This window comes from Vulpes lagopus, chromosome 12 (genome assembly GCF_018345385.1).
Source record: "Vulpes lagopus strain Blue_001 chromosome 12, ASM1834538v1, whole genome shotgun sequence".
NCBI lineage: Eukaryota > Metazoa > Chordata > Mammalia > Carnivora > Canidae > Vulpes > Vulpes lagopus.
The window spans coordinates 3,656,062-3,676,486 of NC_054835.1; the positions used below are offsets into that span (position 1 = coordinate 3,656,062).

At 38.6% G+C, this 20,425-nt stretch overlaps 1 protein-coding gene across 10 annotated transcripts in view; it reads right to left on the reverse strand.

Annotated features, from left to right (window-relative positions):
• Nucleotides 1–20,425, reverse strand: part of MAPKAP1 (MAPK associated protein 1) — a 255,649-nt gene that overhangs the window by 121,296 nt on the left and 113,928 nt on the right. For all 10 annotated transcript variants that reach the window (XM_041723817.1, XM_041723818.1, XM_041723813.1 and 7 more), the window contains one exon: nucleotides 17,146–17,318. In XM_041723817.1, the coding sequence (XP_041579751.1) occupies nucleotides 17,146–17,318 (173 nt within the window). The remainder of the gene's footprint in view (nucleotides 1–17,145; nucleotides 17,319–20,425) is intronic.

Consider the following 20,425-nt stretch of genomic DNA (forward strand, 5'->3'; position numbering starts at 1 on the left):
AGCTACAGTCACATCATGCAGGAATAGTTAAGTCCAAATTTTCTGGTAAAGAAGTTCTAAAGAGAAAATGCTCACTAATTTCCAAATAGATGCATGACCTTCATATTATTTTGAGCTCCTTTTTGGATAGCTCCTATTGCTATGTCTTCAAGTTTACTGATGTTTTCTTTTACAGTGTCTAATCTGCTCTTAAACTCATGTAGTATAGTTTTCATTTCAGCTACTATACTTTTCATCTCTAGAAGTTCCATTTGGGTTTTAAAAATATCCTCTACTTCGTTCTTCATCATATTCATATTTCTCTCTAACTTCTCGAATATATGAAGCATGTTTATAGTAGCTATTGTTAACATCCTTGTTGCTAATTCTATCATTCTGGCATTTCTGAGATGTCCTCTTTCATATCATTCTGAATTAAAATATTTTTAAAACAAATTCACTTAGCAAAATTTTAAGTTTCAGAAATTTGTTAACTCTATCACAAACTGACCCTGAAAATATTCAATGGGAAATTTCTGAAACACAATATGATACTGTCATTCCCCTACTTAAAATCTTTTGCAACATTTAAAATAAAAACAAAAAGCCCGTTAAAAGTACCTGGCTCCTATAAAGCCTTCCATTATATTTGCCCTGTTTTTCAACTCAGTCTTCTGTCATTCCAGAACATACAGCTTAGGCTCCATTCATACCAGCTGCCTGCAGTATCCTAATCATGTCATTTGCTACCTCCTGTTACTATTCATGCAGACCTATCAGCCCAGAGGTTCCATATTCCTTAGGCTGTCTGGTCTTCTCTTGAGATTTAGATCAAGTATCCATTCTACTGGGAAGACTTCTCTGCCATTCCTCCCACTCCTACTCAACCCAACACTCCATCTTCCGGCAGAATTAGGAAAAAAAAAAAAATCCTTTTCAATGTCCTTGCAGCATTCTATATGTCTATTACCGTAGCAAGTCTCAATGACAACAGAACTAAACTTGTGTATTTCAGTGTCTGTCTTACCCACCAGCCTGAATCTTGAAGCCATAAACTTTATTTTATAAATGATTACATCCCTAGTGCCCTAGTATTGTACCTGGGATGGTACAGACAACATGTAAATGCTTATCTAATGAATGATCATAATAAAAAGATGGATGGAGGGAGGGAAGGAAGGAGGAAAATCTCAAATAGCTATAATGTCTCTGGGTGCTATCACCAGGAAAAGTAATTCATTTCTTTGTATAGCATGGTAGTCAAGACCAAGGGAAATGCAGTGAAACCTGGGTTCAAATCCTGATTCTGAAAAAAAAAAAAAAATCCTGATTCTGCTACTTATTAATATATATCATCTTGGGCAGTAACTTAAGTTCTGATTCTTAATTTTTCCATTGTTATCTATGAGTTATAGAGGTATTATAAGGAATGAGATAATATACATAAAATGCTTAGAATGGGGAGACGCCTGGGTGGCTCAGTGGTGGACTGTCTGCCTTCGGCTCAGGGTGTGATCCTGGGGTCCTGGGTTCGAGCCCCACATCAGGCTCTTCACAGGGAACCTGCTTCTCCCTTTGCCTATGTCTCTGTCTCTCTCTGTCTCTCATGAATAAATAAATAAAATCTTTAAAAAAATGCTTAGCATGGGTCATGACACACAGCAGGCACTCCAATATGTACATATCTACCCATTCATTACCTAGTAAGTATGGGGACTCTGGTACTTGGGAAATATTGATAATGAGCCATCTTTCTGTCCAGCTCAATGAAATTTGTAAACAGTATCCCCAAATCTACACCTATCACTTCAATAAACATTTTGTCAGGTTGAAACCATTTAACTCAGTGATTTTTAATGAATAATGGTATATCTCTAGTCAGAAGCTTGTCTAAGCAGACACCTGGAGAAGGGCTTCCCTGACAAAGACAAGGGTGGAGAACTTCAGTCCAGATCTTTGAATCTAAATGTTCCTACGTTCTTTCATCCATTCCACAAATTATGTATTGAGTATTTGCTATGTGTTAAGCCTTGTGTTATGGACTGGGGAAAACAAAACAACAAAACAGACATGGTCCAGCCTCCAAACTTATATCTATCCTACTGCTTGTAAGACTTCATCACCACATGGACATCTCTCAAGTCATCTCAGGTTTCATTACATACAAAACCAAACTCTATTTACCACAGCTTGAACCTATTTCTTCTTGAGGACAATCCATTTCAGCAGCATCATCTACATAGTTTTTCAATGTCTAGTTTTAAGGCCCTTATCTCTTTTCACTCAAGCATACTGGAGACTTCAATTAATCTCTCTATGCAGATAACTCCTAAATTCACATTTCTAGCTCATAGCTCTGTGTTCTAAACTCCAAACATGCAAGTATAAATGACTATTTGGTCTCCAGGTAGTGAGTTCAAGCCCCATGTTGGGTATAGAGATTACTCAAAATAAATAAATTTAAAAATTTTTAATTTAAAAAATAATTGGAAGACATGAACAGACATTTCTCCAAAGGAGACATCCAGATGGCCACAGACATACGAAAAGATGCTTAAAAGCACCCATTATCAGGAAAATGCAAATCAAAACCACAATGAGATATCACTTCACACCTGTCAGAATGGCTAAAATAAAAACCACAAGAAACAAGTGTTGGTGAGGATGTGGAGAAAAAGGAACCCCTCATACACTGTTGGTGGGAATGCAAAGTGGTACAGCCACTGTGGAAAGCAGTATGGAGATTCCTCAAAAAATTGAAAACAGAATTACCATGTGATCCATAATTCTACTACTGGGTACTTAAAGAATATGAAAACACTAATTCAAAAAGATATATGAATCTTTATGTTTGTTGCAGCTTCCAAATTATGGAAGCAGCCCAAGTGTCCATAGCCATGGAAAAAGAATCTTGCCATCCGCAACAACATGGATGGAGTTTGTGTATTATGCTAAGCAAAATAAGCCAATCAGAGAAAGACAAATACCATATCATTTTACTTATTATGCGGAATTTAAGGAACAAAAGAAATGAACAAAGAAAAAAGAGACAAACCAAAAAAAAACCAGACTGTTAACTGTAGAGAACAAACTGATGGTTACCAAAGAGGAGGTGGGTAGGGAGATGGGTGAACTAGGTGAAAAGGATTAAGGAGTAAGAGTACACTTACTGTAATGAACACTGAGTAATGTATGCAATTGTTGAATCACTTTGTTGTATACCTGAAACTAATATAATACTATATGTTAACTATACTGAATTAAAATAAAAATAAATTTTAAGAAATGACTCCTTGAAAACTTCTCTTAGATATAGCAAAGACATCTCAAATTAATAGAAGATAAAACTTGGGCTGCCTCTCCCACTCCCCTTCACACACCAAAACAAAACAAAACAAAACACCTAAGGCGTCACCTTTGGTACCTCTCCTCTCCCACACTTCTCCTATCTAATTGATCCCTAAGTCCCGTGAATTTTACCTTTTAAATAGTTCGAGACTCTGTCTTCTTCTTTCAATCTCCATGTGGCCCCTGCCCACCTCAGTCTCACCTCACTCTATTTTCTCTTCCCAACTTTTTATTCCAGCCATACTGGAGTAATTAGTTCTTCACACTGGTCTTAATTAGTTCCCTGACCACTACATGTTTCCTCCCACTGAAGTGTCACTGTCATGCGGTTCCATCTGTCAGGAACCTCCACTTGCCAAATATCTCTGGTATCACTTTCTCAGGGAGTTTCGCTTTGCTTCAGTTTGCTTCTCTTCTCTTCTCTCTTCTCTTCTCTTCTCTTCTCTTCTCTTCTCTTCTCTTCTCTTCTTTCTTTCTTTCTTTCAGATTTTATTTATTTATTTGGCAGAGAGAGAGAGAGCACAAGCAGGGTGAGTTGCAGGCAGAGGGAGAGGGGGAGAAGCAGGCTCCCTGCTAAGCAAGGAGCCTGATGCAGGGCTCGATCCCAGGAACCTGGAATCATGAACTGAGCTGAAGGCAGAGGCTTAACTGACGGAATCACTCAGGTACCCTTCTCAGGGAATTTCTCTTTGACTCCCAAGGCTAGGCTCTCATAAATGGCATTTCTGTCCTTCACATTACTTAACTCCATTTTTATGCCAACATTACTTAGCTTAATTATTTGTTTTTTTTGAATTATTGTCCATTTCTCTCACTAGATTGTGGAATTCATGAAAGAAAGACCGTGTGTGGCTCTACTTACCATTGTATATCCAGCAAAATATGTGGTATATAACACACACTCAATAAATATTTACTGAATGCATGAATGAATACAAATGATAAGTGAAATGAGCCAGTTACAAAGTGCTCTTACATTTGATAATTTCTTCTTCCCCATCAAACTGTAAATTTTTTGAGCAGCAATCACATTTCTCTTATTCTCCATTTTATCCTCAATACTTAGGGCCTGGAACTCCATAAATTTTTGCTGAATGAAGGAATAACAAAAAAATGAAGCCTTTAAGATTAAGCTGGATATCAAGAGAAGAGTGAGAAAGGCATTTCTGACTAAGGAAACAGCAAAAGCAGACATGGTATCTGTGTCAAGAAGTTGCCAGTTAAAGAATGGATGCATAGGAGCACAGCTGAGGTCAGAATGGGAAGGGCCTCTAAGGCCGTATTATTTAGGTAAGTGGTTCTCAATGATGACTCTAAGGAATATAAATTAGAAGCAGCAAACCAGAAATGGGAGGAGAGCAGACAGAGGTGGTTATGTAGATAGCAAAAATAGGGAAGTATAAAGAATTCAAACTGCAAAGTTGTCAGAAAACAATGTAAGGTCAAATATTCTTATATACTTATATAAGCCCACAAGGGTACTAGTGTATCATAGCACAGTACAATTCTCTAAATCATTAAGAAAGGGCTAAGTTATATTTCTGTTGCTGAACTACTATCAGTATTGGTTGTACTAGCAGCCGGCTGTAGTTGTTGTATTGAACAGAAATAAACACTGGACACTTGTCATGTATTTTCTCATCTTATTTTCATACCTACCTCTTTACAAAGCTTCCATCCTCATTTTACAGGCAAGATAACTACAGTACGTGGGATTAAATCAATTCATCCAAGATCACATTGATAAGTGTTAATGCCAGAATTCAAACCAAGACTATTGCTTTGGATCCCACTCTTAACCACTATGCTATACTCTAAGAAGAGGCAGGGGAAATCCAGAGTCAGGCACTTTACCGACTGAGGCAGGTGCCCCCAAAATGTATTCATTTTCTAACTGAAAGTTTGTACTCTTTTTTTTTTAATTTTTATTTATTTATGATAGTCACAGAGAGAGAGAGAGAGAGAGGCAGAGACACAGGCAGAGAGGCAGAGAAGCAGGCTCCATGCACCGGGAGCCCAATGTGGGATTTGATCCCGGGTCTCCAGGATTGCGCCCTGGGCCAAAGGCAGGCGCCAAACCGCTGCGCCACCCAGGCATCCCATGTACTCTTTAACCAATATCTCCCCATTTACCCTATCCCCCAGTCCACAGTAATCACCATTCTAATCTGTTTCTGCAAATTTGGTTTTAGAGTGCACGTATAAGTGATATTATGTACTTATCTCACTTAGTATAATGCTCTCAAGGTCAATCCATGTTGTTGCAAATGGCAGGATTTCCTTCTTTCTCACAGCTGAATAATATTCCATTGTGTGTGTTTGTGTATGTATGTATGTGTATACATATTCCACATCTTCTTTATCTTTTTTTTTTTAAGATTTTATTTATTCATGAGAGGCACAGAAAGAGAGAGAGAGGCAGAGACATAGGCAGAGGAAGAAACAGGCTCCATGCAGGGAGCCCAACATGGGACTCGATCCGGGACTCAGGATCACACCCCGGGCCGAAAGCAGGCTCTAAACCGCTGAGCCACCCAGGTGTCCCTTCTTTATTTTTTCAATAGACACTTAGGTTGTTTCCGTATCATGACTACTGTAAAAAATGCTATAATGAACATGGGAGTGTAGATACCTTCTCAAGATCCTGTTTTCTTTTCCTTTGGATATATACCCAGAAGTGGGATTGCTAGATCATACGGTAGTTCTTTTTTTAATTTTTTGAGGAACCTCCATATTGCTTTCCATTGTGGTTGTACCTAGTTACATTCCTACCAACAGTACACAAAGGTTCCCTTTTCTCCATATCCCCGCCAACACTTGTTGTATCTTGTCTTTCTGATGACAGCCATTCTGACAGGTATGAAGTGGTTGCATCATATTTCTTTTGGAGAGCACTGCTCTATTGCCAGAAACTGCCACTCATTGAGCAATGCAATAATCTCAAAAGTATACTACTACAGCTTTCTAGACTACAGCAAAACTCTTTTAAGCTTTTAGCAGCTCACCCATCAGTAGCCTGATAAAGAACAATAGTAAACAAGAGGTCAGTGAAATATGTTGAATGTTTAAGGGACAAATGAAAAGAAGAAAAGGAATAGCCATTCTAGTGTACAACAGAGTCATAATATATGACTAAAATTTGCACAAAAACTGGGACTAGTCGAAATTACCCTTGAAGAATCGCTTAAGTTATCTATGGTAAATGAGGGTGCCTGTAAAGATTAGGTATATACCTCCTACCTCAAATTCTTGACAGGATAAAACCTCACTGAATTTTATTTTTCTCTCCCTCACAAATGAGTGTTACTCAAAAAATATTATTTCACTCTTGAATATGATGAAATGCAGATTAAAAAGGAAGGTTTAAAAAAATTTTATATGTCATAAATAGATCCACTGATAGTCAACTGATATTTGACAAAGGGACAAAGGCTTTGGGAGAAAAGCAGCAAAAAAAAAAAAAAAAAAAGGAATGGAGAAAGTATGATCTTTTCAAGTAAGTATTTACATGTAAAAAAAAATTAAATCCAGACATAGACTTAACAAATTTTAATTTAATTAAAATTTTTAATAAAAATTAACTCAAAATGAATCACAGACCTAACTGTAAAGCACAAAAAGACATAAAAAACTTCTAGAAAAGGGACTCCTGTATGGCTCAGTGGTTGAGCACCTGCCTTCAGTTCAGGGTGTGGTTCTGGGATCAAGTCCTGTATTGGGCTCCCCACAGGGAGCCTGCTTCTCCCTCTGCCTGTGTCTCTGCTCTCTGTGTGTCTCTCATGAATAAGTAAATAAAATCTTAAAAAAAAAAACACACACACAAAAACTTCTAGACGATAACATACAATAGAATTTAGGTAATGTTGGGTTCAGTGATGACTTTTCAGGTACAATTTATGAAAGAAAAAACTGCTAAGTTGGAGTTGATGCTGTTATGAAAATGAAAAGATAAGCCACAGATTGGGAGAAAATCTTTATAAAATAAATATCTGAAAATATACAAAAAAACTCTTAAAAATCAATAAGAAAGCAACCTGATTATAAATTGGCCAAAGACATGGACAGCTCACCAAGAATATAGATTGGTGTCAAATAAACATATAAAAAGATGCTCACTATCACTTTGTTAGGGAATTGCATACTAAAGCAAAAATGAGATATCACTGCATACCTATTAAAATAGCTAAATTCCAAAGCACTTACAAAACCAAATACTGGAAAGGATTTGCAGCAAAAGGAACTCTCATGCATTGATGATGGAAATACAAAACAGTATAACTACTTTGGAAGACAAAGGCTTATCATACAATCCAGCAATTGCACTCCTGTAAGTTACTTGCAAAATGAACTGAAAACTTTTGTCTACATGAAAACCTGCCATAAATATTTATAGTAGATTTACTAATAATTGCTGAAAATTGGAAACAAGCTGTTCTTCAGTAGGTGAATGGAAAAACAAACTGTGGTACATTCATGTCATGGAACAGTATTCAGTTATATAAAGAAATGAACTATCAAGCCACGAAAAGACATAAAGGAACCTTAAATACATATTGCTAAGTGAAAGATGACAGTCTGAAAAGTCTTTCATAGTATGATTTCATCTAGCTGACGTTCTGGAAAATGCAGAACTATAGACAGTTAAAAGATAAGCAGTTGCCAAAGGTGAGAAGCGAGGGATGAAAGTGGAGCACAGGGCATTTTTAGTGTGGTGAAATAATTCTCTATGATGCAATAATTAGAAATGTACCATACAGGGATGCCTGAGTGGCTCAGCAGTTAAGTGTCTGCCTTTGGCTCAGGGCATGATCGTGGAGTCCCGGGACTGAGTCCCACATTGGGCTTCCTGCATGGAGCCTGCTTCTCCCTCTGCCTATCTCTATCTCTCATGAATAAATAAATAAAACCTAAAAAAAAAAAAAAGAAAGAAAGAAATGTACGATACAGAGGTGCCTGGCTGGCTAGTTAGAAGAGCATACAACTCTTGATTTCAGGGTCATGAATCTGAGTCCCATACTGGGTGTAGAGATTACTAAAAGAATAAATAAACTTAAAAAAAAGAGAGAATTGTACAATACAAGGACTGTACCCTAATGTAAATTATGAACTTTAGTTAATAATAATGTATCAATATTGGTTCATCAATTGTAATATACCACACTGATGCAAGGTGTTAATAATAGGGGAAAACAAGTGTCAGGAAGGAGATGTGTAGCAATTCTGAGTTTTCTGTGTGGTTTTTCTTTTTTTTTTTTTTTAAAGATTTTTTTTTTTAATTTTATGATAGTCACAGAGAGAGAGAGAGAGGCAGAGACACAGGCAGAGGGAGAAGCAGGCTCCATGCACCAGGAGCCCAATGTGGGATTCGATCCCGGGTCTCCAGGATCGCGCCCTGGGCCAAAGGCAGGCGCCAAACCGCTGCGCCACCCAGGGATCCCCGGTTTTTCTATAAATCTAAAACTGCTTTAAAAATAAAGCCTATTTACAAAAAATTAAAAATAAAATTAAAAAAATAAAGCCTATTTAAAAAAATGTTTTAAAAATCTAATAAGTAACTGACTTCAGAATTTTAAATAAATCAAAACAGAAAAAACAACAACAAAGACACATAAAACATGAAGCTTAAACACAAGTTGACTAACATGAAACTAACACATCAATGGTGATGATAAATGTTAGTAAGATAAACTTCCCTATAAAAAGTGATTTAGGTGAGCCTGGCTGGCTGAGTCAGTGGAGCATGAGACTCTTGATCTCAAGGTTGTGAGTTGAAGCCCCACATTGGGTGTAGACATTATGTAAAAATCTTTTTTTTTTCTTTTAAAAGAGTGATTTAGAGTCAAAAAAGAAAAACTTCACAAAATTATTCAACATATATATTTTTTAAGGCAAAGGTATTGGCTGAACACAAAGTTGGGTCAGACAAATGGAAAGAACAGGGGTAGAAAAGCTCATATTAATGAAATAAAGCAAAGAAAAAGGCAGGACACAATACATAAACAGGTTGCTTCATACTGAAAAAAGTACAACTCACAGTAAGATATGAAATACATGAACATGTTTGTGTGCTGAAACATGTAAAGTGGAAACCGTTGAAATCTCAGAAGAAACTGACAGGAACAAGAAAATGGAAACATTAATCCATGTCTCTTAATCCATCCATAGACCAAATAGACAAAAATATAAGAACATAGTAGTAATTAAACATACTGCTTTAGTAAGAATATACTTAATTCTATAACCTATAGAGAATATTTTTCCAGAATCCACAAAATATTTATAAAAATTCATTGTATAGTAAGTCCCCAAAATATAAATAAATCTCTAGGCAGAAATTTTATAGGCCATATATTTTTTTAATTTTTAATTTATTTATTTATGATAGTCACAGAGAGAGAGAGGCAGAGACACAGGCAGAGGGAGAAGCAGGCTCCATGCACCGGGAGCCCGATGTGGGATTCAATCCCGGGTCTCCAGGATCGCACCCTGGGCCAAAGGCAGGCGCTAAACTGCTGCGCCACCCAGGGATCCCCATACAGGCCATATTTTATGATGAAAATTCAATAAACATCAATCTACATAACAAAGTCTAAGTTTAAAAATTCAACTATCTAGAGATTGAAATGATTTCAGTTCATTTCTAACAAATGTTTTTCCTAAAATCACTGTCTCAAAATAAGCAGGGAATTAACTTAAGTACCACATTCTATCTTGCTCAAGAGTTAACAGGTATAAGAGTAAAGGAAGCCAAAAATTCTAGCCAAATGCCAAATTCTTCATTCCTTCCCTGGTGCCAAAGTCTACTACTACCAGTGACAGTTTTCAAGGCACAGAGACAAAAGAACAATATTCCTAAATAAATGGTTTTCTTAACAATCAGACTACAACCATCCATCTAGCAATTTGGCCCCTGTGAATGAAGATATCTTCATAGGGCTAACCCACTGGAAAAGATCAAATAAGGATCCATTCCAACACTTAAGTACAAATGAGCTAGAAAGAAAATACCTTGTACTGCACTGTCTGACAGCAAGAGCTTCCAGGGATTTATTTTATAGATTGTCTTATACCAAACAAAACTGAGAAATCCACTGTCACATAATAATTGTAAAAAATTTCAAAGGACCAATGGTTTATTCAGATTCAATGTAATTCTTTCATTCAAAATATACTAATAAAGCAACTACTAAAAAATGTGAATGTGTTAGATACCTCAGGAATATAAATCTTGGGACTCCTGGATGGCTCAATGGCTGAGCATCTGCCTTTGGCTCAGGGTGTGATGCCAGAGTTCTGGAATCAAGTCCCATAGCGGGCTCCCTGCAGGGAGCCTGCTTCTCCCTCTACCTGTCTCTGCCTCTCTCTGTATCTCTCATGAATAAATAAATAAAACTTAAAAAAAAAAAAGAATATAAATCTTAGTAAGATGCATTCAATTTCATAGGCTTACAAACTAGTACTAGTAAGAGATAATCTGTTTTGGGGGTTCAGAATTGCTAAATTATTTAAATCTTTCTCATCCTTACTATTTTTTTGTCTGCTTTATCAACCAGTTTTTGATAGGAATGCAACAAAATTTTCCATTATGACTGTGGATCAGTCAATGCTGCTTTACAATTCTCTTAAAATATTCTGGGACTATATTGCTAGGTGCCTACACAGTCATAATTATTATTTTGGTGGGCTGTGTCTCTTTTTTCATTATGTAGTTTACTAAAATATCCCTACTGATGTTTTTTTTTGCCTTAAATTCTATTAAGACTCTCACCACACCCCACCTCCCAACCCCCTTCATTTCCCTTAGTCAGGTGAAGCTGAAGACTCTGGCCCCTGGGAAAGGAGAAGGGAGAATGGCTGCCTGAAAGCTTCTGGAATGGAAAGAAAGTAAAGATCTTTTGTAAAGGAACAGTTCTTAATTTTGATGAAGTCCAATTGACCATCTTGTTTTCTGTTATGGATCCTGCTTTCAGTGCCATGTATGAGAACTCTTCATCTAGTTCTTAGTCCCAAAGATTTTGTTTCTTCTCTCTCTCTCTCTCTCTTTTTAAGATTTTATTTATTTATTCATGAGAAACACACAGAGAGCAGACACACAAGCAGAGGAAGAAGCAGGCTCCCTGAGCAATGCCTGATGTGGGACTCGATCCCAGGACCCCGGGATCAAGTCCTGAGTCAAAGGCAGACACTCAACCACTAGCCACCCAGGTGACCCTGCTCTGCTTTCTCCTAAAATTTTATAGTTTTACATTTCAGTCTCAACTCATTTTCGAATCACTTTTGTACAAGATAGATGATGTTTATGCTGATTTTCTTGGTTTATGGATGTCCAGTTTTTCCAGCAGCATTTGTTGAAAAGGCTATCCTTCCTCCATTTCATTTGTATATGATTTTTACTTTTAAAGGATTTTATTTATGTATTTGACAGAGAGCTAGAGCCAGAGAGCACAAGCAAGGGGAACGGCAGAGGGAGAAGAAGAAGCAGGCTTCCACTGAGCAGGAAGTACGATGCAGGGCTTGATCCCAGGACCCTGGGATCATGACCTAAGCCAAAGGCAGAGGCTTAACTGATGGAGCCACCCAGGTGCCTCTGTATATGTGCTTTTAATAAGAAGACTCACTTGTATCTGCTTTCAATTCTGGGAAATACTCTGGTATCATTATCTTTTTGAATACTGTTTCTCTGAGATTCCCTCCATTCTCTGCCTCACCAGCGGGAGGCTCTCCATCTTTCCTCCATGTCTCTTAACTCGCTCATGTTTCATTCCCTGTCTCTCTTTATCTTTTTTGTGTTATATCCCAGGTTGAAATCACTGGTATTTTCTTTAACTGTGCCCAGTCAGGAGTTTATTCCTGACTGTTGTTGTTACTTTAATAAGTGCATTTTATATTTCCAGGATTTTTCATTGGTTCTCTTCTAAGTCCACCCCTTAATTCTCATCTGTTTGGTTTTCTTTCACTATTTCCAGAAATTTACCAGGGATGTTATTCCTTCATCTCTTTGAAGATTTTGAAGATATTTATTTAAGGTTAATTTTCAGATTGCTTTACTATATTTCGCTGGAAGTGCATCCATCTCCTGATTATTGTCTTAGTACTACCTATATGTGTTTGTTTGGGAATTTTAATTTGCTAGCACTTCTTGAATAGGAACAGTTTCTCTCTCTCTCTTTTTTTTTTCTCTCTCTCTCTCCCTCCCTTCCTCTCCCACCCCTCTCCGTTTCTACAGTTTTTGCCACCATCCTCCATCCCCGTCCGAGCAGAGAGCTCCACTCTAGAACTAGGTCTTACCCTGACAGCTCAGGGTTCCTATCACTTGTAAACACTAGGGATATCATAAAGGTAGTCATGTCATAGCCAGGTCCTACTCGCACTGTTATCTCTACTCCTCCACCACCCCAGAAACACAACTTTAAACAAGCCACAGATCCAGGCAGCTTTATTCAGTTTCCTTTCATAGTTAGGACAATCCCACCCCAGATCCTCATTTCCAGCAGTGAGACTTCCTCTGGTCCCCATCCAGGCATGAAGTTCCTTTGGTCTCCATACTCACAAGCAGTGTTGCCCATTCTTTTCTGACATCATGGCATACTTTTAAAATAATAGTATGTGTATAGCACAGGGGTAGGTGGATGAGACTCTTCCCCACCCATAAATGATATAGCTGGGGGCTCTGACCACCCCAGGCCCTGCCAGCTACCCTGAAGCCTGATAATAATCAGTATTTCACACCCTGGTAAACTTATTCACAACATGTTCTGTGGGAAGTACCACCCTAAAAGAATCAACAACCTGTGCATGCTGCCTACTTCCATACTTTGGTTCTGCTTTTAGTCTACCAGCATGTTTATCTTGTTACTAAAGTACAAGTATGACAGTAACTTTTAGTTAATTAACTTAAGTAAATATTTTATTTATCACTGCTGTGCATTTGGAACAGAATACAGAATTTAAAGACTGAATTTATTTTTTTATTTTTTATTTTTATTATTTTTATTTTATTGTTATTTTTATTTTTTATAATAAATTTATTTTTTATTGGTGTTCAATTTGCCAACATACAGAATAACACCCAGTGCTCATCCCATCAAGTGCCTCCCTCAGTGCCCGTCACCCATTCACCCCCACCCCCTGCCCTCCTCCCCTTCCACCACCCCTAGTTCATTTCCCAGAGTTAGGGGTCTTCATGTTCTGTCTCCCTTTCTGATATTTCCTACCCATTTCTTCTCCCTTCCCTTCTATTCCCTTTCATTATTATTTATATTCCCCAAATGAATGAGACCATATAATGTTTGTCCTTCTCCGATTGACTTATTTCACTCAGCATAATACCCTCCAGTTCCATCCATGTTGAAGCAAATGGTGGGTATTTGTTGTTTCTAATGGCTGAGTAATATTCCATTGTATACATAAACCACATCTTCTTTATCCATTCATCTTTCGATGGACACCGAGGCTCCTTCCACAGTTTGGCTATTGTGGACATTGCTGCTAGAAACATCGGGGTCCTGGCGTTTTATTGCATCTGCATCTTTGGGGTAAATCCCCAGCAGTGCAATTGCTGGGTCCTAGGGCAGATCTGTTTTTAACTCTTTGAGGAACCTCCAGAGTGGCTGCACCAGTTCACATTCCCACCAACAGTGTAAGAGGGTTCCCCTTTTCTCCGCATCTTCTCCAACATTTGTTGTTTCCTGCCTTGTTAATTTTCCCCATTCTCACTGGTGTGAGGTAGGATCTCATTGTGGTTTTGATTTGTATTTTCCTGATGGCAAGTGATGCAGAGCATTTTCTCATGTGCTTCTTGGCCATGTCTATGTCTTCCTCTGTGAGATTTCTGTGCATGTCTTTTGCCCATTTCATGATTGGTTGGTTTGTTTCTTTGGTGTTGAGTTTAATAAGTTCTTTACAGATCTTGGAAACTAGCCCTTTATCTGTCATTTGCAAATATCTTCTCCCATTCTGTAGGTTGTCTTTTAGTTTTGTTGACTGTATCCTTTGCTGTGCAAAAGCTTCTTATCTTGATAAAGTCCAATAGTTCATTTTTGCTTTTGTTTCTTTTGCCTTCGTGGATGTATCTTGCAAGAAGTTACTGTGGCCAAGTTCAAAAAGGGTGTTGCCTGTGTTCTCCTCTAGGATTTTGTTTTTTTTTTTTGGATTTTTTTTTTTTTTTAATTTTTTATTTATGATAGTCACAGAGAGAGAGAGAGGCAGAGACACAGGCAGAGGGAGAAGCAGGCTCCATGCACCGGGAGCCCGATGTGGGATTCGATCCCGGGTCTCCAGGATCGCGCCCTGGGCCAAAGGGAGGCGCCAAACCGCTGCGCCACCCAGGGATCCCTCCTCTAGGATTTTGATGGAATCTTGTCTCACATTTAGATCTTTCATCCATTTTGAGTTTATCTTTGTGTATGGTGAAAGAGAGTGGTCTAGTTTCATTCTTCTGCATTTTGACAAGTGGATGTCCAATTTTCCCAGCACCATTTATAGAAGAGACTGTCTTTCTTCCAGTGGATAGTCTTTCCTCCTTTATCGAGTATTAGTTGACCATAAAGTTGAGGGTCCACTTCTGGATTCTCTATTCTGTCCCATTGATCTATGTGTCTGTTTTTGTGCCAGTCACACTGTCTTGATGACCATAGCTTTGTAGTACAACCTGAAATGTGGCATTGTGATGCCCCCAGCTATGGTTTTCTTTTTTAAAATTCCCCTGGCTATTTGGGGTCTTTTCTGATTCCACACAAATCTTAAAATAATTTGTTCTCTCTGAAGAAAGTCCATGGTATTTTGATAGGGATTGCATTAAATGTGTGAATTGCCCTGGGTAACATTGACATTTTCACAATATTAATTCTGCCAATCCATGAGCATGGAATATTTTTACATCTCTTTGTTAAAGACTGAATTTGAAGGACCATCATAATTGAAGTCCACACTGTTCCCTGTGTTTCAGAACGCCGTCTTCTCAACCTCGCTGTATTACTTTTCCCTACTCCGTAAATTTTCAGTTTAGATGTCACTTAATCAAGGCCACTCTTCATGACTACACTCTCACCCCCAACCATGGAGTCAGATGCTCTCACAGAACCTGATTTTACATGCTATTGTATTGTACTACTACTGCATATTTACCTTAGATGGTAATCTCCCTGAGGGCATGAACTGCCTTTTTCATTTCTGTATGGCAAGTTCTAGCCTGTGTCTCCAGTAAGTATGAGTCCAATGAATATTTTAATATCACCTGTAATAACAGCATAGGGAGTATAATGTAACAGTGAAGAGCTAGGGCTCTGAAGAGAGATCCTTAGGTTTTAATGCCGGTTCTACCACTTTCTGTATGATTTAGGAAGGTTGCTTAGCCTCTCTAAGCTTTAATTTCCTCATTTGTAACATTATGTCACAATTCAACTCCTGACTCTGTTCATTACTCACTGTGTAACCCTAGCCAATCCTAGGTGTCTCTTGGTCTCAGTGCCTGCACTAAGCAATATCTTAGTTAACTTAGACAACATGTATCAAGTCCCTAGCACTTTGACTCCTATAAGGATAACACAATAGCTCAGCCTTGGACAGAACTGCTGACTCAACCCTTTTCTGAACCTAGGTGGTTGAAAAGGCTTTTTCTATTGCCAGGAATAGTAGAGATTATCTTTATATTTACAATTTAATCAGACAAAGTAGAGGGCAATGTCAGTAAGAACTTGAAAGAATAATTCTATTTTTTTTTAAGATTTTGAGAGAGGGAGAGAGAGAGTGAGTGAATAGAGGGAGCGGGAGAGGGAGAGAAAGAGACAGAATCTCAAGCAGACTGCAGAGCCTGATGTGGGGCTCGATCTCATGACCCTGAGATCAAGACCTAAGCCAAAATCAACAGTCGCTTAACCAATTGAGCCACCCAGGTACCCCCAAAGAGTAATTTAAAATACAAATTTAATGCACCTTAAGAAGAAAAAACTAACTGACCACAGACTGGACCATTCTAAGAGAAGAGAAAGTCTCCATGAGAATTCATTTCCAAAACGAAGGCATGTACTACATTTTGCTGTATCTCAAATCTTATTGATCAAGAGAGCACAGAAAACTAGAAGAGGGTGGCTATCAGATAAGACATTCAAGTATAGGAGAATCAATGCGGCAAAGCACTTTAAAGTCCGAGTTATGCTATACAGGCAAAGATTCTACTTTCAAGTGCTATATTGTTAATATAATTATTTAATCACGAATAGAGATTAGTGACTGAGAGAAAAACTGTGCCACTGACCAATAAAAAAGAAAACTATAATTCAGACCAAAAGGAAATAATGCAAGAACCTTAGCATTAAACAGACCAGGAGTCAAATCTTGATGCTGCCATCTCCCATTGGTGTGACCTTTGGCAAATATCAATCCTCTGATTCTGAATTTCCTCTTTTACAGAATCAGTATCATAATGCTTATCTCACAGAGACCAGGAGAGTTAAACAAGAAATTGGGTATGCAGAGGTCAGCATTAGTACTCAACTCATGGTAGGTGTTCAACAAATATTAGTTCCCTCCTATGGTCTCCCATGCAACTTTTGCCAGCAAGCATCACAAAAGGGTTTTGAAACTGCTAAAATATATTTCCTCGTGTCTGGATTCACAAACTTATCAGCCTACTTTGTAAGCAGATTCTGAAATACGCCTGAGCTACACAGGCCCAAAATCTGATAAGCAACCTGACCTGGATCTGTGTGGGCATCTGGTTCCCAGACCAATGCCTAGAAAGACTAACTGGGCCCAAAATGCAACAGGGGTGGCCAGAAGAAGCCAGAAACTAGAGCAGCCAAAAAGAGGAAGGATTACTTGAGTTTCGGCTCCCGTCCTTCACTTGTGTACTGCCAGCAGATGAGCCCAATCAAGTCCTGCACCCTGGCACTGGCCATTGTCACCACAGTCATTGGCAGCAGCCTGTCCTGGCTTGAGTGCAGGGGGAGGTAGACGTCGATCTTCTTGGTTGCTGTCGTGCCTACGTGACCCTGTGGACAAAACACACACATGAGGGTAAAGCATTCAGTCATGGTCATGCAGATCCCAATGGGCCCCAATGACTGCTCACCAGCCATTTCTCATCCTCCAGCAGAGATCTCTTTAAGAGCTTGAAATGGTCCCAGAGAAGAAACACTGTCTAGTTTTAAGGTCTTTTTTCCCCTTTAATTTTCATTTTCTAATGGTCTAATAGATCCAGCTCTGCCTATAGTAAGGTAAATGACCAAATGAGCACTACAACCAAAATAAACAAAATAAGAGTAGTAAACAGACCTGATATTTGGTGTCAGGTGATATGCTTTGCTACTTATTCACTGTGGCCTTAGACAAGTCACCATTAGACCCACACATTAGCTGCCCTCCCTGAAAATTGCCGTATCACTCTTTGAGACTTTGTGATAAGCTGCATGGAAAGCTATCACACTTCATGAGGAAGCATTTAGGCCTGCAGCACTGGAACCAAGGGTTTGCCTTCTCAGGGACTAGGGGGGTTAATTCCCCTATGCAGTCCATCTGTTTATTTCAGCCATCTGCACTGAAGTTCAAGGGTTCCTCATCTTCTATTACTGTCCTAACCACACTGTTCTCTACATCCTCAATCCCTTCCACATACTCACCCCTTCTCTCTCCTGAAACTTCCATGCCTTCTGAAACTCCTGTACTAATCAACAAACTTCCATAAATCGCTTCTTTTAAAAAAACACTCCTTCCACCTCTTTGTCTTAACTGACACATGCTAGTCATTGAAGATACTGTTTCCTCTGCTGCCCAGAAGACTGTTCTGCATTTTTTCTTTTTAATCCCTAAGTCCTCCAGGATAGGAGGTTGGATAGGTATTCTTGTCCCCCTACTTCCAAACTAGTACTTCCCTTTCTTGCAAAAATCCTTGTTGCTTTGAGACCCAAGCCCTCCAACTATACTAACCTCTCCCTCTACTTTTTTGTTTCTGTTACCCACCAATCTTCTAGTCATGCTTCTCCCTCACTGAGTCTTCTTTCCACTCCAACACCTATCATCATTCTTGGAACTCCATCTAAAGGAACAATCCATATAATAGCCAAGTGCCTCAATCCCTAGACCATGTCATCCCACGTCTTTTTATCCACTCCTTTTTTTTTTTTTTAAGATTTTATTTATTTATTCATGAGAGACATAAAGAGAGAGGCAGAGAGACACAGGCAGAGGGAGAAGTAGGCTCCATGCAGGGAGCCAGATGTGGGACTCGATCCCGAGTCTCCAGGATCACACCCTCAGCTAAAGGCGGCGCTAAACTGCTGAGCCACTTGGTCTGCCCTCCACTCCACCTTTAATTACTTATTGCAGTGGGTACACCAGGATCTGAACTAGCTCCAAAATCTCAAATTAGAACATCTATTCACTGATTATATTTTAATATATTTTCATCTCACCTGTTCAAGTAGTTCCCCCAAATTCTTCAACTTACAATTTACTGACTCATCACTATAAATGATGTCACCTATATTTCCCAACACCTCACCCTCCAGATTACATGATCCACCATTGTAATCTATCTTTCAAAAATACAGTTTTAATACTCTCTTCCTCCATGGGACTCAACTGGCAGAATGCCAGCCTCGGATGAACCCAACCCTCTGCACTCCCCAGCGAAACATTACTGGAAAAAAATCATGTAACTGCACAGATTGAATTGACTTTAAATTCATGATGATAAATCTCAAAACACTCAGCATTGTATAGCAAACCTATTACATCCCCTGATTCAATTTGCACCCCATGCAAGACCATCACTGCATACTTCGGCTTCTCTCCTCAAACTTCTCATGAGCCCACCTTGACCTCAGCTCCTATCCTTTGTCCTTGTTCTGCCAAAGGAACAAGAAATATTCTTATTCTTCATTAAGAAAATAAGAGCTTTCAGAAAGGAATTCTCTTATCCTCCCATAATTAAATTCACAGACTTACTCAGATTTAACCACACATACCCCCGACACTGGAGTGTCACACATCTCATTAAAGGTTAATCTCTCTACTCATGTTCTGTGTCCCTTTGGCTCTCACTTTCACAAGAACTTTACTCCTTCATTTACTTTACTCTTCTTCTACATTATCAACCTCTCCCTTTCTTGGCTTCTATGACATACATTGTTAGTTTTTGTAAATCCTCTTTGGTCTCTCAGTCTCCTTTGCAGATTTCTTTACCTCTACAGTATCTGTTAGCATTCCTTGGCCTCTAGATTGGGCTCTCTTTTGTCTTTCTGTGTATTTCTTCCATGGGTGATCTCACAGTCCCAAAGCTATAGTACAATCTATATCCTGTTGACACTCAAATCTTATCTCCATCCCAAACTTCTCTCTTGAATTCCAAATTCATACATCAAACTGTTTACACAGTAGGCAGAAAAGTGTCACAGATGAGTTAAAACTTAAGTTCAAATCTAAATTTTTCACTATCCCTAACTCTGTGTCACCCCAAATAACAACACTCTCCTTCATTTCAGTGTTACCACTACTAACCCCATTGCTGAAATCAGTAGTCTTGATTCTTCTTTCTTCCTCCTTCCTTCTACCTACTCCCTTAGTAAGTTCTAGTGTCTACTACAAAAATATATTTCAACAGAGGAAAAAACAGTCTTTTCAGCAAATGGGACAACTGGATAGCCACACACAAAAGAATGAACTTACTTCACATCATATACGAATATTAATTCAAAATGGATCAATGACTTAACTTTAAGGCTAAAACTAGAAAACTTTTAGAAGAAAACATGCATGTAACTTCTTCATGACCTTGGATTAGGCAATGATTTCTTTAACAAGACACTAAAAGAAATGAAATAAACTGGACTTTAAAAAAATTAAAAACTTTTGGGCAGCCCCGGTGGCGCAGTGGTTTAGTGCCACCTGCAGCCTGGGGTGTGATTCTGGAGACCCGGGATGGAGTCCCACGTCGGGCTCCCTGCATGGAGCCTGCTTCTCTCTCTGCCTGTGTCTCTGCCTCTCTTTCGCTCTCTCTGAATAAATAAATAAATAAATCTTTAAAAAAAAATTAAAAACTTTTGTGCCTCAAAGGATACTATCAAGAAAGTAAAAAGACAACCCACAGAATGGGAGAAAA